Genomic DNA, 27513 nt, shown 5'->3' with positions numbered 1-27513 from the left:
ATTCCCTCTGCTCATCCTTTATTTTCTTTTGGGTTTCCTTTTCTTCACTCCTTTCTTCCCTATTTTTCCCAATCTTTAATGGCTCTATTTTTCAATAATTACAATTCCCATAAGTATCTATTAAGGGTTTAAATGAAATTTTCCTTACCTTGCCTAGAAGAGGCCCTCCACTTTCATGGCCAACAGCTCCAAGCTATGCCATCTTTATTTTGGCCTTCAACTGCATTAGAAACTTGGAGTGGGTTTCTCCTCTTTGGATGTCTTAAAGAAGAGGCTGATGGCCACTTGTTGGGTATGTTATAGTGTGGTCCTTTTTGTGTGGTCCTTTTTCCATAGTGAGGCTAACTCATTGGAACTCTCCTGGACTCTGATAAATGAGCTTTCATCTTATATTGACTAAAATCAGGTTTTCTCCTCACTTCCCTAGTACTAAGTTCAAAACTTGGTCCTACTATCCCACACCAATTATTTGGTTCTTCTTCTTTATTCACTTTTCCCATTAGAATGTAAGCTCATTGAGGTAGGGACTATCTTTATTTCTTACATTTGTATACCTGGAGCCTGGCACACAGTGAGTCTTTAATTGATTTATCTATCTATAAGGATTATGAATAAAAACACGAAAATAGAAAGGTTTCTGTTTTCAAGAAGCTTACATTCTTCCTAGGGAAGGGGTGTAGAGAAAAGGCATAATATAAGATATCCACATGTAAGTAAATATAAGATAGTTTGAGGAAGATAGGAATCTTCACAATAAGGCTTTGAAGTAATTCCTATGAAGTAATTCTTAAATTGAAGCTTAAGGGAAAGTGTCTTTAGTCTATTACATCCTATGAACATATAAACAGTACTTCAAGAGCCCCGTTTTCAGGTATAGAGTGGAACAATGTCAGGAATGCTCTGGTTTTTGTGCTTGGGATTTTTCCCCATAAGGTATTTTATGTGTTACTCTATAGAAAAGCCATAAAAAACATAAAAAAATATGGAAGAACAGAATAGAATGTTGACTCAATGCACCTTCTGTATCTAATGCATGAAAAAAATAGTCTATGCAAATATGGTTTGGATTTTGTAGTTCTCTGTTAAATTTTTTTCAATACCCATTGATGTGTCTTATGACAAACACACTGATATTTAAGCCAAGCAGTAAGAACTTGTTCTGATTACCAAATAAAGAGACAATTGAACAATGACATTTGTGATTTACTGGAGGGTTTTATTTCTTGGCACTCATTTTTGTGGGGAGGTGATTTCTGTTTATGTTCATCAAGAGAACTACCCAGGCTCCCATCAGCCTTTCCCATGGATGCTGAAGAGTTTGTTTATTTTTGTATAATAACTTCAATGTTGTGTGTGATTTCAGCTGAGTTGGCTATATTGCATGGCATTGTCAGAAATGTATATTTAGAAACTATTTTTTGCACAGCCTGTTTTGTGGAAAAAAGGAAAGAAAATAACTCCAAGTTGCTTTTGCAGAAGTTGGAACAAGTCCTGGCTCCTGCCTATTGCTAATTCTTGGCTGAGGACCATAGACCAGAAGGCAGTGTGATTGATACATGGGAAAACTGATGTAGCTAATGGCAAGAAGAATAAATCTCTGCGTTCGGGAAGGTCCAAGTTCTGGTTTGGCCTCAGATACCCCTTAGCTGTGTGAACCTGAACAAGTCACTTAACATGGCCTCAGTATTCCCATCTATAAAATGAGGATAATAATAACATCTATTTCTCAGAATTGTTGTAAGGATAAAAAAGGTAATATTTGCATAGTTCCTGGTGCATAGTAGGTGATATGTAACTGTTAATTTTTATTATTAAAATATGTTGGGTCTGGAGTTAGAGACCTTGATTTGCTTCTAGACTTTGATTTATGACCTCTGTAACAACCAATTATTTCACTTTTTCTGAGTTTAAGTTCTCTTATTAACATTATGATGTTAATGATTACAGTTGATGACTAACAGAGTCCCTTTTAATTTCAATCTATGATTCTATCTTATGATCTAAACTCACTAATGAGAAAAGAAGACAGAAAAATAATCTTCATTATGACAAAGCTGACAAGTGATTTTCAGACTCTGTTTGATGATTTACAAACTTGGAGAATCTACTGAACTTCCAGGAAAAAAAACTTACTGTTGGGCAGCTCCAAGCATTGGGAAGCTTTCCTATGGGGCCAAATGAAACATGCCCTCTTAGACATTTCACTTATGGTGGTCTGTTTGAACTCATTTAGGGTTCCTCTAGAAAAAGCATCATCTGTTCCTTTAACTGATTCTCATATGGCAAACAATCAAGTCTAGTGCTCTTCTATGGACATTATACAATTTATCAGTATTCCTATGATTCTTCATGGTACCCAGAATGCTTCAGATAAGAGCAGAAAACTAAGAGTTTTATTATCATCATATTTCTGGCACTATGCCCCTCTTAATACAGCACTGACTCTCAAAATGCTGTCTCATATTAAACTCTCAGTCCACTAAAATCCCAGATTATGTATCAGTGAAGTGTTGAGTTTAATTATTCAAGTGCAACCATTTACCTTTAAACTTACTGAATTTCATTTTATTAGATTCAGCCTAATCCTATAGCTTGCCACTTACAGGGCAGACAAGTCATGTTTGAAGAGTCAGGTTAACATAAGAGGAAGATAGGATTCAACACATTCACAATCAAGTTGAATTTCTACCATTCTTGGCCACCATCTCACTTTAAACTTTTGTGGCCTCAATGTAGGGTTCTAACCCAGGAGTTTTAGAAACAACAATGTTCTTCAAAACATCAGACCTGCTTCCAGCCTGCCCTCTTGCAATAATCAATGAGGGATGAAATTACTATGGAGAAAGAACTTGACTTCCTTTTTACCACTAGCAACAACTGTTGAATAACTACCCAGAACAGGCAGATGGACACAAATACCCTAGTCTAGAAGTTCATCCCCAATCATTCTCCGGGTGGATGGTTCCTATGGAGAAGGAGCCAGCTATCCCCTCCTACTACTGAGCAACTATCAATTCTTATCATTGTGTCCAGCACATAGTAAGTACTTAATAAATGTTTAACGACTGACTGAGCAGAAAAACCAGCTATAGCAACAAGACACCGTGAGACAGAGACACAGAAGGTATTATTTTACTCCCTGGGATCTATCATTTCTGTGAATTCTTTCAAAGATGCTTTGCCAAAGTGCATTTCAAACTGTGCCCATATTTCCTGTGCTTCTCTATCACAAAAACTAGGATATAATCATTTCCTTTCAAAGTTTCCATCATTTCTATCTAGAAATTAGTTCTTCCCAGTTAAATGAATCAGATTCAGAATAACATTTCCCTTGTTGATTCTTCCCACTTTTGAAGGGTAAAATTATCACTAAGGTGAGTCAAGAAATTATTACCTATTCTGTTTTTGTCAGAGAAAGAGAGTGAGCTAGCAGATAATTGGATAATTGAGGTTGCAGTCACAATTATGCCTTTGTACCAGACATTCCCTTTTCCCAAAATTTCTCATCTATTTCCTCTTTCTGTAAAAGAAGTCTATTGTATACTTCAATGTCAAAATTATTTGTTTCTCTCTTCTTTGAACTTTGGGCAAGTATTCTCTGTCAAGCTTCCCACTTTGGTTCCTATAATTTTCTTATCCAAGAATTTCTTCATGTACAATGCTACTCTGCTCTCATTTACCTTTTTTCTTTTGAAAGTCACACAGGATGAGCAGAGTTGGACAGTTGTGTTCAATAACCAAGCTTCTTCAACTGTGAGTCACAACTCCATATGGAGTCTCGTAACTGTACATGAAGGTTGTGAAATTATGATTTATTATCTTCAAATATTTGATTAATATATCTATTTTATATATCTACATACTAGAATTGTGTTAAAATTTCTCAGGCAAAAAGAGGTCATGAGTGGAAAAAGTTTAAGAAGGCCATATTACATTATGACCTTTCCTCCCAAATCTCACCTTCTAAACTTCCCTGTTATTATAGGTCCCATTGCCTCTAGGCTAGGTATCATCTTCAACTTCTTCTTATATGCTTCCTAAAACTATAATATCTTTTGCATGTATTTTCTTTTCTCTACTCCTACAGCATCACTTTAGTTAGGACTTTCATATTTCTCACCTAGACAAAGGCTCATATGCTTCTATGACTCAAGTCTCTCCTTGACACACTTGCCAAAGAGATTTTCCTGAGTCCCAAGTCTGATAAATCACTCCCCAGTGATTCCTTATTGACTCCAAGATTGACTATTACTTCATCTTCGTCTCATCTTTAAATATCTGTGTATTTTTATAATGAATAAAGCAATTATAATAATGTATAATCATAGCTACAATATATTATATATGATAATCATAGCACTTATTTAGTGCTTTAAAGTTTACAAAATAAAGTTTACAGAGAGAATTATATTTTATCCCCACAACCACCTTGGAAATAGGTGGCATTATTATTTCCATTTTTTGGATGAGGAAATTAAGGCAGACAGAGATTAAGTCACTTGCCTAGAATCACCTGATGAGTCAGATTTTTTTGATTTCTGGTTCAGTATTCTATTCATTGAATCTTAAATAAGCAAATACACATTGGGAGTTACATGCTCAAAGATTTTTGACTGATCAGAATAAAATCATTGATCTAATTTACTCCTCTTAATTATATATAGGAGAGGGAAACTAAAAGCCTAAGGGATCAAAGCATTTGTTCAAGATCACACCCAAGTTTTCTCATTGCAAATCTGTGTCTCTTGATTTGAAATTCAGTGTTGGAAAATAATATTGAATACACAGGGGAAGTCCCATTTAACTGGAACAGGTCATGAAAGGAAATAATGACTTCTGCATGGCAAAACTGGAAAGCCATCTCTAATTTGAGGCAAAAAAAAGCTCAAAATCTATATTTCTATTTATTATTGATTGTAGGATGTCATAGGTTCAATATATTTTGGTTATTCCTTTTTGGAAGGACCTAATTTCATGAGATAAATGACAACACACAGGCAGTCCAGTCAATGAAGATTGACTTCAGCCTAACTTTTCTTGACTGTGGTAATCTCAGATCTGAAGAGAAAGTTGCCAAAAACTCTCTTTGATTAAAGGGATTAATGCCACTTGTAAGGTACCTAAGCAACCCCCTTTTAGCATTGCAACATGGATTCTGGGGACAAAAATTAAGACAATAAAATCAGGTGCCTTATGTAAAACTCAGATTTTCCTTCACATAGTTATGCAGTCTAAAGGGTACTAGAATTAAATGGCTTGAGTTTCTATTCTAGCTCTGCCTTTTGTTATCAGTGTGATCTTGGGGAAAGTTCAAGAACCACACTGGACCTAAGTTTCCTTCTTTAAAAAAAAAAAAAAAAGAGAGTAAGACTAGAGGCTGATAAAGCCCTTGATCCTATGATACATAGTAAAATTACCATGGTTACAAGTGTCACTAAGGCCAAATTTCATACCTGAATTTTTCCTTAAAAGATTTGACTTTTGTAGTCAATGCCTACTGGTAAACTTCTCCATATCTGGAACTGATCTGTCAGGGCTGATAGGGATAAAGATAGAGACTGGATTTCTGATTTCACTAAAATGAGGAAACTTTTTTGACCAATGTACATTAATAACTTAGGTTTTAGAGAGTTGCCTATGAAGTCATACTGAATGGTTAAGTTAGTTATCCAAAGTTATTTTAGCAGGATAAGTCTGTGGCAGGACTTGTAATCAGGTTTTCCTGGCTTCAAGGCCAGCTTCTTATCCACAATCATCCTTAGATTCTATAAGTGAACAGAGCACTGGTATCCAAGGACTTTAGATGAAACTATAACTTTACCTGTGAGATATTTGGCAAATCATTAGTCTTTCCAGAAACTTCAGTACTCATTATTAAATGAAGGAGTTAGATAACTTCTGGCATAACTTCTAGTTATAAGTTGATAATTGTATAAGTTTGGCTCATGTACACATAGCCTTATTCTCAGGGTCTCTCTATTTACTTTTGTGGTTTAGAAAGGAAAACAGCATATATTTGTAATACAGTTTCATTGTCAATGACAGAAATCCTCCAGTGATTGAAATCCTTCATCAGGACCAGAGAGTTCATGGACAACTTACCTTATTTTTCGCCATTCCACTGAAAGGATAATAAAGTTTTATAGAAGCTCCAATTGAGTAAAATAATGATTCTTGTGATTAATTTTCTTAAAAATAATCTTTATTTTATGCTTTTTAGCAGAGATTTAAATAGCAATAAGAAATGCATATTTTGAATCACTTATCAAAACTTTTGTTGTTGTTTTTGTTGGTTATTCTTGTGTTCTGAACCAGTGCAATAAACTAGTTATAGACTAATCATGTAATAAAGACTTTAGTTTGAAAATCACACATCTCTCCTACTTGAATACTAGGCAGCATTTTACATAAATTGTTTAGCAGCTATTATCTCAAGCTACAGATGGAGAATTTAGGCATCAAGTGGTAATACATCATTGTAATGATTACAACTTAGTATAATTAGTGATAGATCTAGGGCATAGTGCTGATGAGGTTTCCTAAATTTGCTCCCCCAAATCATTATTCATAAAAATCCCTCTTCTGGTGCTTTCAGACATTTTCCTTTGTCAAAAAGGTCACATAACAACAATAATAAAAGTTTTATGTTAATGAACATGATGATACATATGACATAATGCCTGGCACATAGTAGGCAACTAATAAATGTTTGTGGAAAAGTGTTGAAATATGGAGAAAATGAAAAGTAATGGAATCATCTGGGAAGCTAAAACTGGTCAGTAAGTCATAGTCAACTGCCAATGTAGATAATCAGTGGAAATGGTCCTACCTCTTCACATCTCCTTGTAAGTAAATGCTTTTTATTCCTAGTTTCAGTGGTTAAATAATTAATTCCAAATCCTGTACAGAGAGCAGTTTATATCAAACAAGTTGTATGCAGCAAACAGAGACAGTAAAATATGTTCATTTGTTAACCTTATTTAAATTAGGTTAAATAAGCATGGAAAAAGAGTGGACTAAATACTAACACATGGTGTGTAGGAATGCCAAGACTTAATACAAAGAATTTCCTTAATAGACTGCACAAATATACACTACTGCTCTGAGATACCCCCTCCTAGGAGTCAAATATTGAACTGCAAAATTAGTTTACATAGAACAATGGGGACATCTTGAGGTCATTTTGGAAAATGTACTTGTTTTCATTTCAAACATGCCCTACAGACTGGTTTTAACTGATAAAATAAGATGTTCTAAATTAAATAACAAACCTGATTAAAATGGATTTTCTCTTTAAATGAATAAAAGGTAGTTCATAAGTTATCCTCTTTTAAGATAACTGACTCACTTGAAATCTTTCTTTTTAAAACAAAACAGAACCAACAAAAACTGATGAAGAAATAGTAAATAGTAGAAAAATATTTTGAATGAGCATTGGACTATACAAAGAATTTTGTAAAAATATATAAAATAAATTTCCCAAAGATTAAAAAGCTGTGGTCTCTATTTCCATAAATTCCATAGATTTCAGACATCTTGGAGATAGAAAAATGAAAGGACGACAAAGGCTTCATTAACAATGCCTTAGATCTATGTTCTTCCTTAGGTACTTTCCATTAAGTTTGGACTTGTGGGACCATTTGAAGAGCTTTCAGTCTCTTTAGTACTATCTGTGTTTTGTGGTTCTTCAGACTTTTTGCTTTCTTCTTGGGCTTTATTCAGATCACCAGATGAGTTAATACAGTTAGCATTCTGATTTGGTGTGTCCACTTCATTGTCAAATTGAATTTTATCTTGTTGATGACTGCTTTTCTTTACTTGTCCATTCTGGGCAGGGTAAGTGCTGGCAATGATATCATACAGGAACTGGTATTGTTCCTTTAAATAAAAAGAGAAAGGGAAGAAAGGAAGAAATTGGAGAAAAGAAAGACAATGTCACTATTTTGGTACAATAAAGAAGTTGGTGGTAGATAAATTCAATAAGCATCTAGAAATCAAGTAAGCAGAAAGCTACATGAGTAGGAAAGAGATCTTCCTTAACTTTTTGAGTAAAGAACCATGTTAAAAGCTAAATGAATCTAGATAAAAGATGATGGGAACTGAGTGTGGATCACAAAATAGTATTTTCACTCTTTTTTAGTCATTTTTTGCTTACATTTTATTTTCTTTCTCTTTTCTTTCCTTTTTAATTTGATTTTTCTTGTGCAACATGATAATTGTGGAAATACGTATAGAAGAATCGTATATGTTTAACATATTGTATTACTTGCCATCTAGGAGAAGGGAAAGAGGTAAGGAAGTAAAATAAATTGGAACACAAGGTTTTGCCAGGGTGAATGTTGAAAATTATCTATGCATATGTTTTGAAAATAAAAGGCTTTAATAAAAAATGCTAATTGAATGCAATGGAATATTATTGTGCTATAAAGAATGACATTTCTAAGAAAATCAGAGAAATATGGAACAATTCACATCAACTGATGTCAAATGAAGATAGCACATTTAGGAGAATACACAATTACAATAATGCAATTGGTGATGACACTAGAGGACAACAGAACTCAAATCAAATGCCAAAATCAATAGTGGTTCCAGATGGCTGGCTCTGGAAAATATTTTTTTCTGGCTAAGAGGTAAGGTACTATAGGTACAGAATATTATAGTTGCTATTTGAAAAAGGTTTTCCTTAACTGCTTTTTTTTTTTAAAGGGAGTGTACTATGGGGGAAATTATTGGAAAAAAGAAAAGAGCCAGACTTTTTAGGTTCTTTACAAATATCTCATTCAATCCCCAAACAACTCTGTAAGGGAGGTTTTTACAATTTTACATTTTACAATTAAGTATATTGACTTTAAGTGACTTTCTGAAAGGCCACAGAACTAGTTATGTGACTGAGGACAGATTTAAACCTAAATATTTCTGACCCTAGGCCCAGCTCTCTATTTACCCCAGACTCTACTTACTGGGAAGTTATTGGGTATGAAAAAAATGTGTTAAGTGGACTGTGAGTTTCTTGACATCAGGGTTTATCTTTTGCCTTTCTTTGTACCCCCAGGGACTCACATAAGGTTTGATGTATAGAAGGCACTTACGTTCAGGTATTTGCTGCTTATCAATCTTGTTCATAAGAATAGATCCTTTGTAGATAGGTGTATGAGGCTTTACTAGAATATTCTTGTTTTAGGACAGTATTAAGGAATAGAAAGACATTTCCTGGAGTGCTAAAAACATCTTATTATAAAGTAATTAGTTTTGTTTCAGCACAGACTTCTAGAGTAATATTACAGGAAGGCTCCATTAGGTGACAAGGATCAAACTCTAAATCTAGCCTATTTTCTTTCATAGTCCAAAATTAATTTTTCAGTCACTTATTAATGTAAATTTTCATCCACTTAAGAATTTTTCATCTAAAAGTCCAACTGCCATTTTCTTTCTCTGTGTTCATCTCTATTTCTCCCTTTCCTCACACCGTAGATACACACATACATGTTAGGGTGTCTCAAAAGTCTTAGTAGTTTTAGGCTATTAACACTTTTCTATTAAACTTTACATATAAAAATATATGAATGTAAAATATATATGTGTGTAATATATACACATTTATAAATATATTTTAATAGAGCTGATATGTATATATTACATATATGTATCCTATTAGTTTTAATTATTGATCTAGGCACAATTACTGATTTAATTTCTTTACAACAGGAATTCTTGACTTTTTTTGTGATGTGGACCTTTGGAAATCTGACAAAGCCTCTGAATTGCTTCTCAAAATAAAAGTTTTTTGTCTACATTTATAATTGAAGGAAACACTAACTTTCAGTTGGAGGTTAGTAAAAATGATGATTTATTTTTCCTATCCAAATTCATAGAAGTTTATCTCAGGGATATATTTACCCTAAATAAAGACAAAAAGAAAGACAAGAAAGAAAAAGAAGAAAAAGAAAAGAAAGAGAAGTAGAAACCTGTTGAAATAGAACAAAAAAAATCAAATTCCTCATAGGATTTACTTACAAAGGATGAAACCATTTCTGGTCTAGCTCTGCGCAGAGATTTCACTACTTGAAAAACATCAATTACATCTTCTGTGTCTACACAATCCAAAAGATTTAACAAAGCACAAAATGTTCCTGTTTTTTGGGAGCCATCCCTACAAAAAGGGAAAAAAAAACATAAATTACAGTTTTACAGAGAGGGAAAGAATGTCATGGGAATAAAGTTGCCAGAGTTCATAATTTAGATCACATTTAACAATGTAGCCCTGTCAACACTAATATATTTTCCAAAATACATTATATTTTTAAAAAATGATTTATTTGCAATTATATTAATAGCCAAATGATTCTACTCAGCTAAAAGAAATGAACAATTCTTTTTATAACTATCTAAACTGCCAAATATTTGTGTGCATGTGTATGTGTTTTCACTAAAAAGTTCAGTAGGGAAAAAGCTACCAGCAGAAATTATTAGGTAGGTCAGGTCAGCTTAAGTGTTTGCCAAACTTTATAAATTGTCTGAAGATCTGCAGTAAAGAAAGTGCAATAGGTACAGTTAGGTGGTGCAGTGGATAGAGTACTAGCCCTTTAGTTAAGAGGACATGAGTTCAAATCTGGCCCAGACATTTAATATTTCCTAGATGTGTGACCTTGGGCAAGTCATTTGACTCCAATTACCTCAGCAAAAAAAAAAAAGTACAATAAACTTTTGCCCCCCCCCCAAAAAAAAATCACTATTATAATCTAAATAAGAACTACCAGTAATGCAGGAAGCTTAGTATCAACTTTTTTTTTTTTAATAAAATAATTCCTTCACTGTCATAAAAAGAAAAATTCTCATTTACTATTTATCCTCATATCATTTTTATCTTTAAAACCTAGGAGTAATTAGGTGGCACTATAAGGAAGATATGAGTTCAAATCCTACCTCAGACACTTACTGACTACTGGGCAAATTATTTAATTCTAACTGCCTCAAAAAACAAAAAAAATAAAAAAACAAACCCTCATCCTTTGGCTTTTTCTGTACCCTTTTCTATGTAATTCCACTTTTAATCTCCAACTCTGGGTCATCCCAACCATTCTCTTTCTTTGTTCCTCCTCTAAAGCAGAGCTTCTTAAACTTTTTCCACTTATGACTCCTCTTTACCGAAGAAACTTTTCATGACCCCAAGTATATAGGTATATAAAATGAGTACACAAATCAAACATTTACTGCTAATGAATCTTAATTCTGTGATCCCCACATTTAGTTAGGAGACTCCACATAGGGTTGTGAACCACAGTTTAAGAAGCTGAGCTCTAAAGCATTAGAGCACTCCTGTAGAATGTTGTGAAAATTCAGTTGACTCTGTCTTGAATTCATGTCCTGTAATTTCAACTAGGACCTCATGAAGGAGAGGCAAACCCTCTTGTATCCCTAACTGGCTCTGTAAGACTTTTCCTATAGTTGTCATTCCAAACATCTTTTTTTTTTCAAGCCCCAAGCTGTTCTCTCCTTTTGCAACAAAATACCTTGTTTCATATTTTACTCCAAGGATGGGGAATTTAGACAGCAGTATCAGTTGTTCTCTCACAGAGAAAGTTGTTATTCCACAGCCTACTAGTTGCTAGGTCAGGATGGAGACAGGTCAAACTGTGACAGCTCCTTCATAATGGTGGAGCTATATGGATGTGGTTCAATCTCCAAGAAGAGAACAGATATGGTCTGTGGGTGGTAGAATTCAAACTAGGGGTTTCTAGGGGACAGGGAGGTGGGATAGTCTAACTCTGGTTCCTGGGAAATGACTTCTTCCTGACAAAGTGACTTCAGGCTGATTCTTAAGACAAAGCACTGATATAGGAGTTTAGAATAATCGACCATAGGCTAGAAGCTAGGAGAAGGGGTTGGCAATCTCAGTTCTCTATTTCTTCCAGAGGAAAATTTTGGGCTGACCTCTCTAGAGTGGGCCATTTGGGATTAGAAGATATGATGGAATTAGAAAGACCTCCCTTCCTTTTCAATGTTCATACTGGATTTTTGAGAGTGGGGGGCCAATAAAAACTTGGGTGAGTAAGCTTTGGCCAGACCTTCAAAAGCCAAATTTCAGCAATCTAGCTGATTTTTAGGGAGCTAGACCAAAGTCCTGGCTTATTGATTCTATTCTGAAACTAAGTATATTTTCTCCTCTATAAAATAAGGGATTTGGACAGACTTTTGGCTCTCTAAAATCATTTCTAGACTATCTGACATGACATTTTGAGGATTTGGGGAAGTAGGAGTTTCAAATCCTTCTTCAGCCCCCTGTTAAACACTATCTATCAGTTTTCTTCACTCTCACCTCCTGTAATAACTGTGCTTCCTATATAAGGGGCATAAGCCTACTTCTGAGAAATGCAATTGATGATTTAGATTATATTAGTCAGTTTAAAAGTTGTGCTTCTGCTCAGAATTATGACAATGACTGAAATGGTTAATCTGACTCAGAATTCTGAGATAGTTGCTATTCATTTTTGAATGTGATAAGCTGTCAAATACTGGGAGTGAATGGATAAATGCAGAACACAGTCTATTTCATTGATTTGGATACAAAGAATTGAAAAATTGGAGATATCCTTTATTTAGTCATTGAGTCAGAAAGTATTCATTAGGTGCCTACTTTGTGCTTGGCACTGCATTAAACTCAGATGCAGAGAAAGAAAAGAGGCTCAAATTTCAAACAGCTCACAGTGTAATGAGAGAAATGGCATACAAAACTGGGTATAAACAAGATACTTATACACGTCTGTATGTATACAATATAAATATATATATATATGTGTGTGTGTGTGTCTATGTATATACAAACACATACAAAGGATAAATTAGAGATAACCAACAGAGATAAGTCATTATCATAAAGGGAATTAGAAAGAGACTCCTGTAGAAGGTGGGATTTTAGTTGGAACTTATAGAAAGAGAGGAAATTCAAGGCATAGATCAAAGCTAGTGAAAATGTATAGAATCTAAAGATGGCATATCTTCTTAGAGAAAAGTAAGGATACCAGTGACAATGAATGTTAAAATGCATGGGGGAGAAAAGAAGCAGTAAGGGATTGAAGTCTGGAAAGTAGGAATAGGCAAGATCAAGGAAGACTTAGAATACCAAATTTTATATTTTATCCTAGGAGACAATAAGAAGTAATGGATTGAATTATTGAATTGAGAGGGGTAGGGAAATATGAGTGGGTGATATAATCAGAACTATGCTTTAAGAAGTTCAACTTGGCAGCAGAACAGAGGATAAGAGTTGGGAGAAGTTTAAGGCATGAAGAACAACCATCAGATTATTGAAATAGTTATACATGAGGTAAAGAGTGTCAGAGAAGAGATGGAGCTATATATGCTAGAGATCTTGTGAAAGTAGAATCAACAGGACTTAATAATTTTATTGAATATGGAGGAATGAGGGAGAGTAAGGCATTGAGGATGACAGTTGGGTAGAAAGTCTGGATGACTAGGATTAGAATGGTACCCTCAATGGTAATATGGTTGACAGGAAAAGAGGGAGGAATGATGAAAAAGATAATTAATATTGGACATGTCTGGATATATTGAAATGATTTCTATGAGATATCTGGTTCGAGGTATCTATTAGGCAGTTGGAGAGAAGAGACTGAAGGTCAGAAGATATGTAGATTTGAGAATCATCAGTATAGGGATGATAATTGAATCCATGGGAGCTGATGAGAATACTAAAGCATAGAGCAGTCACAAAAAGGGAAAAGAAGGTGATTGACAATAGCAAAGGATTCGGAGCAGTCAAGAAGAATAAGGACTAAAAAGGTCAGGAGATTTGGCAGTTAGGAAATAACTGCTAATGTGGATGAGAGCAGTTCCTGAAGAATGATAAGGTTAGAAACCAGAACGCAGAGAGCTAAGAAGAAAGTGAAAAGAAATAAAGTAGAAACACTTACCATTAATGGCTTTCTTAAGAGATATGGAACAATAACTAGCAAGACATGAATAAGTGAGGGTATGTGTTTTTGTTTTTGTTTTTTTGTTTTTTAAGATGGGAGATATATGGGCTTGTTAGTAGGTAGTAGGGAAGCAACCAAAAGAGAGAAAGGAACTGAAGATTGGTGACATGGTGGCAGGATCATTTCTTAGAAAAGATAGGGTGACATAAGATCATTTGAGCATGTGAAGTGAGTGGCCTTGGTCTAGAAATGAGTCTATACCCTAAAGAAAAAAAGGAAACAAGGGTAAAGAGACAAAGGAAAAAGACCAATTTGAACAAAAATATTTGTAGCATCTCTTTTTGTGTTGGCAAAGAATCGGAAATTGAGGGAATGCATATTAACTGGGAATGGCCAAACAAGTTGTGATATAAATGACAAGGGGGGAGACTGGTTTAGAAAAACAGAAAGACCTATATGAATTGATATAAAGTAAGTATAACCAGAAGATTACTGTTCACAGTAATAGCAATATTATAAAGATCAAGTGTGAAAGACTTTGCAACTCATCAATACAATGATTTAAAACAATTCTGAAAGACTAATGTTGAGAAATACTATCCATCTCCAGAGAGAGCCCTGATGTAGTTGGAATATAAATGAAGCATATTTTTTCACTCTGTCTTTTTGCTTTTTTGCAATATGATTAATATCAAATGTGTTTTACATTATTTCACATGTATAATTGATACATTGTGTGTCTTCTCAATGGACAAGGGAGAGGCTGGAGAAAGAAAATTTGGAACTCAAAATATAAAAAAGAATTATTAAAAATAAAAATAAGTTAAAAAATAAAATGTAATGACAAATAAAATCATTTTCTTCATTTCAACAAAAAGAAAAGCTACCACAGTGAGTGGAATGATGAATTAATTAGCCAGCATATAAATAGTTAAGTAATATAAAGATACAAAAGAATTGACTTGCCTTAGTCAGGGCAAGATTTTGTAATATAAATTTGTAGTGGATTCAACAGTTTTGTGATTTTTCATTATCTTCTTTCAGCTTCATGAAAGTTAAGGGTGAAATGCAATGGTTAGTGAAAGTAATACAGTCTGTTAGCAGAGAAAGATAGCAATGTGATAAGGAAGCAAGGTATTTAAGAGTGCAGAGTTGAACTGGTTTAGCAACCTAGGGGTCAAGATGGGGAAACGAAAATATGTAGCCAATGAAGTCATGATAGATTAGAAAAAAATTGGGATATTAGCAATGATAATGAGGATGAAAAAAGAGATATGGGATTGCAAAGCAGATGATGAAGTAGAATACAATATGCTTCAGTAATCTGGATATGGAGATTTAAAGAATTAGATAAATTTTTAGGTTACTGGGAAAACAAGAATAATAACATGAAAAATGTAATTTATTTGAGCATAGAAAGAAGATGAGAATTTGGTTTACTAACCTTAAGGTATAGTGAATTAATTCATAGAAAGGACCCAGAGTCTAAATTCAGAAAAGTAATAGAAGTAAAAAGCAGATTTCAGAATTGGGTTAAAGAGAGAATGGTGAATTTTCTCCTTATTAAATTTGCTCTCTGTTCTTCCTGGGCTCTCTAAATATTTATGAGAGAGTGTATCACAGACTTTAGGGGGACAAAATTTGTACTATAACATTTTAGGAAGTTCCTTTTTCTAAAAGCTAATTAAATCTAGGTGATTCATTGATATCAACTTACAATAACAAGAGAGAACACTGGTTGGGGGCTTTTTAGTTATAGCACTACAATTTAAAAAAAAGAATAGAAAAAAAATCAAGATAAACGGAATTTGGTGAAAATAATTAATGGGGCAAAGCTTGAATGTGAACTTGGTGCTCATTCATTCTTACCGGCAGTGAACAAGAAGAGATGCAGTCTTTTGATGTTTTTGCCCTTCAGTGCTATGTTTCTTTGGAAGTTTCTCTTTGAAGTTTCGAATCATAGAAATTAATTCTTTGGGTTGAGTGGGAAGGTCTTCCCCTTTCCAGACATTATACTGATATTGATAGACTGTTCGGACATCTTTCCTCTAAAAACAAGACATTATAGATTATTAACTCAAGTGACTACTCAACATACCTTTCAAATAATGATCTATTCCATATCTATTGTTGTAATCAGAAGTATTTTTCTTATGCATTTTATGAATTATATATTCAAATATTACAGAAATTTGTATCCATTATAGAATTCTTATCTTCAGTTAAACCAATACAAGGAAATTAAATCTACTCAAAAAATTTCTCCATCCTCATTTAATTTTTATACCTTTGCATGTCTCAGTTCAAATATACGAATGGTATAAGCTGTAGATCTGTTCATGTCTTTCATTTCTACTTCCACATCTTCATATTTTTGCTTTCCTTCTCCCCAGTATTGAGCACAGACTTCCTAAGTTTGGGAGAATATAAGTTAGTACTTTCATTTTTAATATGTATTCTAATTGATACCAAAAGCACATAAAATAGATACACATTAGGAAATGATTAAAGATTTAAAATACAAAAAAAGGTAAAAAAGTCTCTGTCCATAAAGAAGTTCACAATCTAATGGGGAAAACAAAATAAAAAATTAAGTATAATCAACAAAAATTCAGGAGAAAATGAAAAAAATCTCACACAGAGAGAGAGACAGAGAGAGACAGAAACAGAGCAGAAAGAGAGAGACAGAGACAGAGAGAGAGAGAAAGACAGAGTACATTAGCATTATGGGAAATCAAGAAATCTTTATATAGAAAGTGAGATTTTAGGTGAAATTTAAAGAAAACCAGAGAAAAAAAGAATGTAGATATGAAGATATAGAGAATTCCAATAATGGAGGAGAGCCCTGAAAATTCAGGGAATTTGGAGATTCTTTCTCTTATGAGAGCAAATATAAGAAGGTCAGTGTCACTGGATTATGGACTATATGAAAGGGAATAAGATGAAAAGATAGAAAAGGGACAGTTTGTAAAGGTCTTTTAGAATCCCATTAAAGGTTTTTATTATAGAGATTGGAGAGAGCCACTTAGGTTAATTGAATGATAAGCATGATAAAATCAGAACTTCCTTTAGGAAGATCATTTTGATAACCAAAGGAAGTATGGATTAGAATGGAGAGAGACTTGAGACAGGGAGGTCAATCAACAGGTTATTGCTATAGTAGTCTAGGGATGAGCTGGGCAGTTTAGTAGGATAATGGTGGTATCAAATGGGAAAATGGGCATGATGAGAGGTTGAAAAGGTACAATTAATGAGACTTGGGCATTTGTGGGTTATAGGGTAGAGGATGAGAGAGAGTGAAAAGACTAGGATGACACCTAGGTTGTGAATCTGGGAGGATGGCGATACTGTTGACAGTAAATGGAGAAATTAAGAAGAGGAAGTGATATGGAGGAGATTATTTTGGGATGTGCTGAATTTAAAAGAGATATCAAAATATTTTTTAAATACATAGGACAGAAATTTAGAACTAGAGAGATAGAGGCGTCATCCACAGAGTAGTAAGAGTTGAAATTATGAAAGTAGAAATTGATTTTGACTCCCTTAAGATCTCTAATAAAGCCCATTTTGATTGGTCAATGGCAATCAGGAAAGGGTGCAGTAGTGGGAGAGTACAAACCTGCTCCCCGTCCTTCAAATCTGTCAGCATTACAATAACTTTGACCTTTTTTTGAAAGACCATTTGCCAGAAGTCAGCAATTGTCTCCTTTAATGGTCCTTGGGTGGCAATCATCACTTCAGGTTTCCAGTAGGTCTAAAAAAAACAGTATCCTTGGTTAGTAGTAAGTAAAATATATATTCTTTAAAGTGAATAATTGGTAATAATGTATACAAATAATATGATGTCAAGACAATGAATGTTTGATGGTATGAGGAAATTTTCAAGATACTGATTTGGTTTTACTTTAGAGGGTATTAAATCCTCCCTAACAAACAGTTGAAAGGTACATTTTCATATATGATATTTGGATAGAATCATTTAATTTCTTTCTTCCTTGTTATGTTCTTTCCTCCCTACTTCAAATTGGATCTCAAACATTTATTTGTTGTATTATCCTGCACAAGTTACTTAAACTTGTTTGACTCAGTTTCCTCATATATAAAAATGAGGTAGAGGAAAAAATAAGGCAAATCATTACAATATCTTTGCCATAAAAATCCCAAAAGAGATAATGAAAAATTGGACACAACTGAATAACAATAAGATTTCAAGTGACATTTTTCTCCCTGATGTAATATATAAGGTAGGTTAATCTCATTATCCATCCTCAATTATTTGGACAAATATCCTAACTTTCTGATACCCTTGAAAATATGCATATGCCAGAATTGTGGCTTTTTAAATACGTACAGTTATGAAAGAAGCATTGATATATTTGCTTGGCTCATCAGTGTCACTGTCATCATCAGATGATTCTTCTGAATCATGTTCACTCTCTTTGCTGGTCTCCAATTCATGTTTCAATAGAATTCTGTTAAAATCATCTACATAGTACAAAAAGAAGGAGATGTGTTATTATTGTTCTCAGAGGTCTGAAGTTCTCTTTGCCAATAAGTACCTGACATTTGAAATAAGTATCTGAAACTTGAAATAAGTAGCACAGAAATATATGGCAAATATTTAGGATATTGACTTCTAGAGCACTGTGACTTAAAAAGTCATATTTAGTTGGTCACTAATTTTTAAAAATCATACATAGCGAGGATGTACCCCCCAAATTGACTAAGATTAGCAAAGAACATTATATTTTATAAGCCAAAAAAATTGAGACTATTCTCCATGAAACTGGCTAATGGAATTCCAGTTAATCTTTCAACCTTAAAACAGGCTTTTGTTTTTGTTTTGAGGCACCATTGTATTTTTCTTTAGGCTTACAAATTTATAGTTGAAAATGGCAACAAGGATTATTAAGTTCAAAGCCCCTCCTATATTTTACAGATAAAGAAACATAATCACAGGGAATTTAAGTGACTTGTCCAGGGTCACCAAACTGGAAAGTATCTGAATATCTGGACAAGTATTAGACCATTATCATCTTGATTCAAGTCCCATGTTCTATCCATTATACTAAAGCTTCTTAAACTGTGGGTCACAATGTTTTTGTGTGTGGGTGAAACTGATTTATTATTAGTAAATGTTTGATTTGTATACTTATTTTGTATATCTATGTGCCCAGAGTCATATAAAAATTTCTCAGGCAAGAAGGGGTCATAAGTGGAAAAAATTTAAGCATAGTTTCTCCTCTTCTTTTAATTTTATTTTTAATTTTATAGTATTTTATTTTTTTGAGTATATATAAAGATAGTTTTCAACATCTCTTTTTGTAAGATTTTGAGTTGTAAACTTTTTTTCCCTCCTTCCCTTACCTCTCCTTTTGCCAAGCAAGTAATCAAATATAATTTATACATTTTAAATGTACATTCCTTATGTGTATTTAGATATAAATTTTAAAATATATTTCCATATATGCAAATATAAAAACATTTTAAATATATAAATATCACTTTATAAGTCTCATCTTAAATAAAATATATTTTTAAAATTTTTAATTAATTTTTTTGTAAACTGTATCTAACCAAACTTAAATAATTATATTTTATGTTCATAATATCACTTTAGCCTTCTAGCTATCAGATCAGATCATACATTAAATTAATGCTTACTAGTAATGAATTATTAAAGTTTATTCCATATTCTCATGACGTAAATTAATAGATGATTCATTGTTCCCCATTTTCTACTAGAGTTATCTGGTTCTAGTCCTGCCACTACTCTTGTTTCCTTATTCCTCTTCATTTTTCTCTCTTTTCAGCTCGATAAGCAGATATAAATTGTGTTTCTGGAAAGGGCACATTAATCAACTCTCCTATATCTCCATTCTCCATCCCCATGATTTCCCAATCAAAAATACCCCTACCTGATTGACACTCCTTTAGAAAGTGTTTTCCTTTGTTAGAATGCAAATTTTTCAAAAGCAGAAAGTGCCAGACTTTTGTATTTTTATCCTCAGCATATAGCACAATACTTCATACACAGTAAATAGCAAATGATTTTTTTTCTATACATTTGACTGTTATTCCCATGCAACTCTATTACTATGAATTAATTTGGTCAAGTCTTTTCTTCTTCATTTTCAGAGACCCTATTTCTAACCATCTGGACTAATAGCATGCCTATTAGTGACTCATTTTGGTGATTTCAAATCTGATCTCAGATTCTTGTGTGACCCTGAGGAAGTCACTTAACTCTGTTTGCTTCAGTTTCCTCATGTAACATGAGTTAGAGAAGGAAATGACAAACTACTGCAGTATCTTTGGCAAGAAAACCTCAAATGGGGTCGCAAAGAGTGAGGGCTATGAAAAATGACTGAGCAACATCAGAAAATATATTAAGAATCTCCACTCATTTCTCATTACTCAAAATGGAGGAACAGAGGTGGATAAAGAGTTAGATTTTCTTTGTGTTTTACAAGAAACTATTTTGCAAAGAACTCAACAACTGAAGGAAATTGGGTAAAGTGAGTTTCTTCAAACTGCCCTGAAATTCATTTCTTCTTGTTAGTCAACAAAAAATTATTATGTTCTTAGTATCAGCAAAGAATGTTCCAAGAGTTAGGAATACAAGAGAAAAGAAAGAAGATCTGAGCTCTCACAGAATTAGTTGCTTCCTTCAGTGAATGGCAATTCTAGGATTATACCACTGCTAACAGCTAGGTAGTTCACTGAGAGTAGTTTGAACTTAAAAAATTCATAACTTCTAAAGTGCTATAAAAGAACATGTAATTTTTGAATTCAAGTAATGCTATCAATGCTGGTGAATCCCAACAATCCAAGAAACAAGTAACTAGTGTATATATGTAGTAGTAGATAAGAATAAATATTGTTTAAGAAAATACTCACATGGAATAATCTTAGAATTCCTATTTTTGCTTTTATTTTCTTCTTGATTTCCAGTATGCTGGGACCTCCAGTTCCGATATGTGGGAAGTCTCTGAAAAAAAAAAAAAAAGGGAAAGAATATATAATTTGTGAATATCTATCAATCCCAAAATTTAAAAGACAATCCCCTAAGTGCAATAGTTATCCTTTTCACATTGTGAGGCTGAGGGATGTAGTTCTCCCAAGATCTGCAAATCTTCAAAACAAAATTTGGTTTTCTCTTTGTACTACAGAAAAAAAATCTGAATCATTATGGAATGAAAATATAAAATATGTTGATATTATACATGTTTTTATGTATTTCTGAATTTCTAATTTTTTTGTATGTCATCTACTGGCCTTAGCATTTGTTAAGTACTCACTATGTGTTGGGCATTCTGCTAAGCCCTGGACATAAATATCTTCTTTCCTTGATATAGTAAACTCATTGAGGGCAGGCACTATTTTTTTTTATTTTGATATTTATATCCAGTGCTGAATAAATGTTTGTTAATCCATTTGTCTTTTCTGAAGACTTCTATACTCTGTACTTGTTTTCTCTTTATAGCATACCCTTGTCATAATATGTAGGAAACAAATCAGACACAATGGAGGGAAAATTCACTACCTGGTTATAAAGGTTTTGATCTTCACTGCCTCCTCAGACTATCTGTGTGGAGGAGACAGACATTCACAGATGTCTCATACTACAAGGAAAAGTGGAATCTTGGCAAAACCCTGTGTATTCCAAGTTCAAGGGCAGACCCACGTCTTTCCTCCTGCCAGAGAAAGCAAACTACCATACTAAACTAAGAATCTGGTAATCCCACTTGAGGATGGATTGACCTTCACACCTGTCACTGTAATGTAGATGGATGCTCCTTTTCCTTGGTCTTTTCTTTGGGGATTTTATTGGACCATCTTTTGTGTGAGTTCAGATGATAATATAATATATTTATAAACAATATTATATAATATAAATTATAATATTAGTATAATAACCATACTAAATTACTATTTCTTTACATATTACTGGTCTACCTGACTTCTGTGAAAATCTCTAAATATCCAAATTGCTACTATAGATTGGGAAGTGCTATATAAATATGAAATATTATTGTTACTGTTGTTCTTATTTGGCTAGGTGGCACAAGGAAGGGGGTGTAGGCCTAGAAGTCTAAAAGCTTAGAATTAGAATCTTGCCTCAGTTATTTTGTAGCTGTATGACTTCTGACTAGTAACTGCCTCTTAGATGTATATGTATATATAAACATGTATTTATATGTTATATATAATATAGTACATATGTTATCTATGATATTATTTTATATTACATATTATATGTGTGTATATATGATTATATATATGTATGTATTTGTACATATACAGAAGCAAGCGATGTACAGGATAAATAGGAAATAGTAGAGATAAGGAATTAAAATTAAAAGGGATTGGAAGGATTTTAATCGCAACTTAAAGGAGACATATAATGGCACTCTGTATGTTTGTGGGGGGGCACCCCTATATATTATTCAACTTGCATCTGTCAGAGATACCTAAATTTACTGAAAAGCAACACAGTTCTAATAAAAGGCAAACATATGCAACTTCCTTAAAGTGAGAGATGGAATATAAAGATGAAGATTGACATTTAACTAGCCAGGTAAAGTATGACGTGACTGTTTTGACCCACAACCCTTAACCAAATGTTAGAATGGTGTATTGTATGATCAATATATTTACCTGGAATTCTGCCTCCAATGGAGAAGGCTCACTGGGTGGATCCCTCTTTTTCATGTTATTTAGATAGGAGTGTAACTCTTGCATGTTCACTTCAGTTTCTCCAAACTGATTATACTCTACCAAAGCCTGATGGATCAGGATGTATTGTGTCTGATGTTTCAAAGACAATATAACCAGTTAATACATATTCATTTCTCTCTCTCTCTCTCTCTCTTCTCTCTCTCTCTCTCTCTCTCTCTCTCTCTCTCTTTCTCTCTCTCTCTCTCTCTCTCTCTCTCTCTTTCTCTCTCTCTCTCTCTCTTTCTCTCTCTCTCTCTCTCTCTTTCTCTCTCTCTCTCTCTCTCTCTCTCTCTCTCTCTCACACACACACACATACACACACACACTTACCATATATATGTATTCATATAAACATATTATTAAAACACTACAAAATATAAGTAAATTATAGTTCGGCTACTATTGCTACAAATAAAAATGCTAAATCTGATACTACTTAAAATTTGTCACACTATAGACATATGAGGCCATTCACGTACCAGTATATCTGATTAGAAAAAGAGAATCTATTTAGTATAGGCTACATTTTATATTCTATTCAATCTTCCTTCAGGTTTTTTGAAGTACATTTACAGAAATTTGATTTATAGATAAAATCATCCACAATCTCTTGGGTTGTACCATTCCAGTTTGCTGAAGACAACTGTGGAATTCATTCAAATGTAGAGAAAAGAATATCCTCATCAAAGTTTTGATAGTATCTAGCCACAAGTTGAATATATCATACAGTGCTGGTACTTAATAAATTATTTTGAATCAATGATTGAATGAATACCATCTAAACAGATTGTTGCAAATTATGATTTGTGGGGCAACTTCCAAGGAATCTGAAAGACAAATACTTTCTACTTCTTGAAGCTTTGAGATGCTCCTAAATTCATATTAAATCTAGCAAAAATATTTGCATTCTTGTCAAACACTGAATTTTGACTGAATGTCAAAAACATACCTCCACTTGAACCATGAGACATCTTTGTCGCCGAAGCTTTACAACGTAGCCATAAACATCCACTTGGTTTTCAGCCTCTAGTCCTTCCAGCATAGCATCAATTCCAATGTAGGTACCTGTTCTGCCAACACCAGCACTGAAAAACATGGGAAAATATGAAAATTTCCAGGAGACAATAATTACTTTAGAGTGATGCTAAAGAAAAAACAAGTGGGGTTTATAGCATGGAAAAGAATATCATTTTCTTGTTGACTTTCTCATTTGGCAATTTTCCAAGGAGAAAGACCAATACATGCTTTTGGGTGTTGAGCTCTGAGTAGCCTCTTGATAATCATTCCTGGAGTCACTTACCTGCAATGGACAACAATGGGACCACTGAAAAAGTTACTGAAGGCATTAACTCTTCGACGCAACTTGAGAAGCAGGTGAGGATCATCTGGTACCCCATGGTCAGGCCAGCTGGTGAACTGAATGTGTGTAACATCTCTTCCAGCTGTTTTCTCTCTTTTCTAATCAAGACAAGATATTTTTTATTGAGACCATTTTTCTTAAAGAAAAATTTGCTTATGTAAATAATGGGAAGGGGAAAAGATTATAAAGTTACAGATATCTTTATTCATAACCAAAGAGATGAAAGATAGAGGTATGCAAATATTAAGCATTTAGTAGTAGGATAAAAAAAACCTTTTTCAGGCACAATCTGTTTTCCAGCTAGTGACTAGTTAATAAAAAAAATTTAAGAGTAACATGCATTTACAAGAAAGTAGTTATTAAGTGGAGCTACAAAGCCTAAGGAATTTCACCATCCTGACAAAGAAGTGTGAACATTTTTATAAAATCTTCTCATATTCATAATTTCTATAAATATTATTGCTTAGTAGTTGCTTAATAGTGAATGGGGCTATTTAGCATATAAAATAATCAGATTTTCCCAAACATGAAATTATTTACTCTGTAAGAGGTAAGCTGCCACCTAGATTAGTGAGAACATTTGAAAACAACCACTTGAGATGTAATAATATAGAACTGAGGCAAAGTCAATCTCCAATTATCCCTTAGCTTTGTCTTGAGTTCAGCATAGTGGATTGTAGGTAAATGTAAATTTTAGAGTTAGCTAGGATTTAAATATATTTAGATTGATAGGATATGAGTGTATGAGTGTGTATGAGATACAGACAGACAGTAGTGATAGTGTATGAGTGTATATGAGATACAGACAGACAGAAAGACAGAGACAGACATACAGAGAAACAGAGAGAGAGAGAGAGAGAGAGAGAGAGAGAGAGAGAGAGAGAGAGAGAGAGAGAGAGAGAGAGAGAGAGAGAGAGAGAGAGAGAGAGGAAGAGAGAGACAGAGACAGAGAGAGACAGAGAGAGAGATACAGAGAGAGAGACAGAAATAGAGACAGAAATAGAGACAGAGACAGAGAAAAAGAGGTAGAAAAGAGAAAGGAGAGAACAGAAGTAAATAGAAGAGAAAAAATGTAATTTACCATTACTTTGTTAACACTAAAACATACCAATGCTACCATATATAATAATAAGAATTTAAAAAAAAATTATGCAATGGCATTACATGCTAATAGTTTCTGCCCATGACTATTTATTGGGCAACTTAGTTGTGGTTCATCAGATATGAAATATAGCCAAAAAAAGCCTTTAGGAAAGTGCTAATCATGCATGTCCTTATTATCTACTGACTCAAAATGAAATAAAGAAATGAAAGCCTTAAAAGAAATAAATCATAGGACTTCTTTTGGGGGAAGATTATCTGCATCTAACAAAGTAATTTCAAGGTAACAGAAAGTCCTTCTACAAATTAAATTCTGTATAAATTTTTTAACTGCTTCATTTAGATTTCTGGCTTCACCACTTAACTTCCAACAGGATGTATTCTAAAAATCAGGATTATTTTTGTATTTTTCTTTGTATCCCCAGTGTTTATGCCACAGTGCCAGCCACAGTGGCTGGCACATAGTAAGCATTTAATAAGCATGTTGACTATTTTTCCATCCTAAATCTATCTCTTCCTTCCCTGAAAAGTCTTACCTAGAAAATTTTGCACTGAGATTAAATGACATAAAATATGCCTTAAATTTATTGGGAGTAAAAGGAACCACAGAGGTGTGCAACAAAAGCCTGAGTCACTGAAAGACTATTGGAGAAATTGGGTCAAGAGAAAGTGCTGTGAGCTAGGTCTTAAAATTCATTTGGGCAGCAGATTTTGCAGAAGAAAACAGATGTACTTTTTAATTTTCTAGTTTAATTTTTCATGTTATAAGTAGGTTTCAGGTCAGTTGTTTTTATTCTGTTAAAGCACAGCAAATGCTATCATTGTCCTCTAAATTGTACATTCTGAGACAAAGCTCCAGTTGCCCCTCCCATCAAGTTCTTTTTTGATCTCTGATTACTTTGTACAGTTAACACCAATTAGTACTTTATATCTTTACATGGTCCCTTTCATAATTGCTAATTCTATTTTCCTCTCAAAAGATTTTCTGAGGGTATAAATGATAGCTTTTTTTTCCTTTAAACATCCTAATTATATGAATATTCATAAATGACATTGACAGATACTTCTTTAATAGTTGATTCTATAAATTTACCATCTTGTGAAATAGCATTAAGATATCCTAAGCCACCCATCATTCCTAAAATCTGGGAAAATAGCCCCAAACATTATATTTTCTTTATTCATTATTAAAACTTAGTATCAACCTTTTCCCAAAAAAAAGATAGATAAATATTATACAATAGAAATTAACTTACATTTGTGATATTCAGTTTCCGAACAATGTAATCCGGACATATTTTGTATTCATTTATCTTTACAATAACATCTCCATAAATTTGAGTGTTCTTTTCCATTGTTGGCCAGTATTCTGCACACTTGTTCTATAAAAATAAAAATAGTTTTTTTTTTTCCTTAATGACTTTCTTTTTCAGTTAACCAAGCTTTATATTGATATTCCTAAAACATATGTTACAATCACTCCCCCATCACTCATATATCTTCAATGACTCCCTATTGATTCTAGAATAAATACAAAATCCTCAGTCTGGCTTTTAAAATTCTCCATAATATGACTTCCACTTACATCTCCACTCTTAGATAGAATCATAGATTTAGCTCTGTAAGAATACTTAGAGAGGGGCAACTAGTGGATAGAGCACCAGCCCTGACGTCAGGAGGACCTGAGTTCAACTCTGGTCTCAGACACTTAACACTTCTTAGCTGTGTGACCCTGGGCAAGTCACTTAACCCCAACTGCCTCAGCAAAAAAAACACCCCCAAAAAACAAAAAACAAAACAAAACAAAACAAAAAAAAAACCTTAGATATTATATAATATATATATAATTAATATATGTATAATATAATTATATAATATATAATATTTAGCCATCTATAATAATAGATATTATCTATTCCAGTTTACACATAAGCCAACAAGTTCAGGAAGTTGACTTATCCTGTCACATAACTATGAAGTTGTAGGACTTTGAACTCAGATTCTCTGATAAAATAATCCAGTTTAATTTTTCACTACACCATGCTCCCCCTTTTCATATTACTCTTCTGCATACAATCTTAGCCTGCAAATTCTTTTTCATACATAATATCCTTTCTACCATCCTTATGTGTTCCAATGGGTCTTCTATGTCCTTTGGACATATGTCATCTTCAACAGGAGGTTTCTCATCTTCTCACCCACCCCTAACAGTTTTTAGTTCTTTTTTTTTATTTCTAGAAATTACTTGAATTCATTTTGTATTTACATGTTTTTGTGCTTATTGCATTTCCTATTCCCCTGCTCCCCCACTTTAAGAAAAAAGAACATATATTCTTTGAGGAAAGGCTCTATTTCATAAAAATTTTCACAAATTTTCATAAAAATATTTCACAA

General features: G+C 33.4%; 1 protein-coding gene across 9 annotated transcripts in view; it reads right to left on the bottom strand.

Moving 5' to 3' along the window:
- Nucleotides 1–6180: 6180 nt before the first annotated feature.
- PTPRC (protein tyrosine phosphatase receptor type C) overlaps nt 6181–27513 on the bottom strand; it is a 134555-nt gene continuing 113222 nt past the window's right edge. For all 9 annotated transcript variants that reach the window (XM_074308701.1, XM_074308694.1, XM_074308696.1 and 6 more), the window contains 11 exons: nt 26376–26501; nt 23959–24116; nt 23608–23743; nt 22599–22748; nt 20838–20928; nt 18289–18422; nt 17557–17691; nt 16225–16347; nt 15807–15985; nt 10018–10153; nt 6181–7878 (listed from right to left, as the gene is read on the bottom strand). In XM_074308701.1, coding sequence (XP_074164802.1) covers nt 7603–7878; nt 10018–10153; nt 15807–15985; nt 16225–16347; nt 17557–17691; nt 18289–18422; nt 20838–20928; nt 22599–22748; nt 23608–23743; nt 23959–24116; nt 26376–26501 — 1644 coding nt within the window. In that variant the 3' untranslated portion in view covers nt 6181–7602. The remainder of the gene's footprint in view (nt 7879–10017; nt 10154–15806; nt 15986–16224; nt 16348–17556; nt 17692–18288; nt 18423–20837; nt 20929–22598; nt 22749–23607; nt 23744–23958; nt 24117–26375; nt 26502–27513) is intronic.

This window comes from Sminthopsis crassicaudata, chromosome 4 (assembly GCF_048593235.1).
Source record: "Sminthopsis crassicaudata isolate SCR6 chromosome 4, ASM4859323v1, whole genome shotgun sequence".
Lineage (NCBI taxonomy): Eukaryota > Metazoa > Chordata > Mammalia > Dasyuromorphia > Dasyuridae > Sminthopsis > Sminthopsis crassicaudata.
This window is presented reverse-complemented; position numbering and strand designations above follow the sequence as displayed.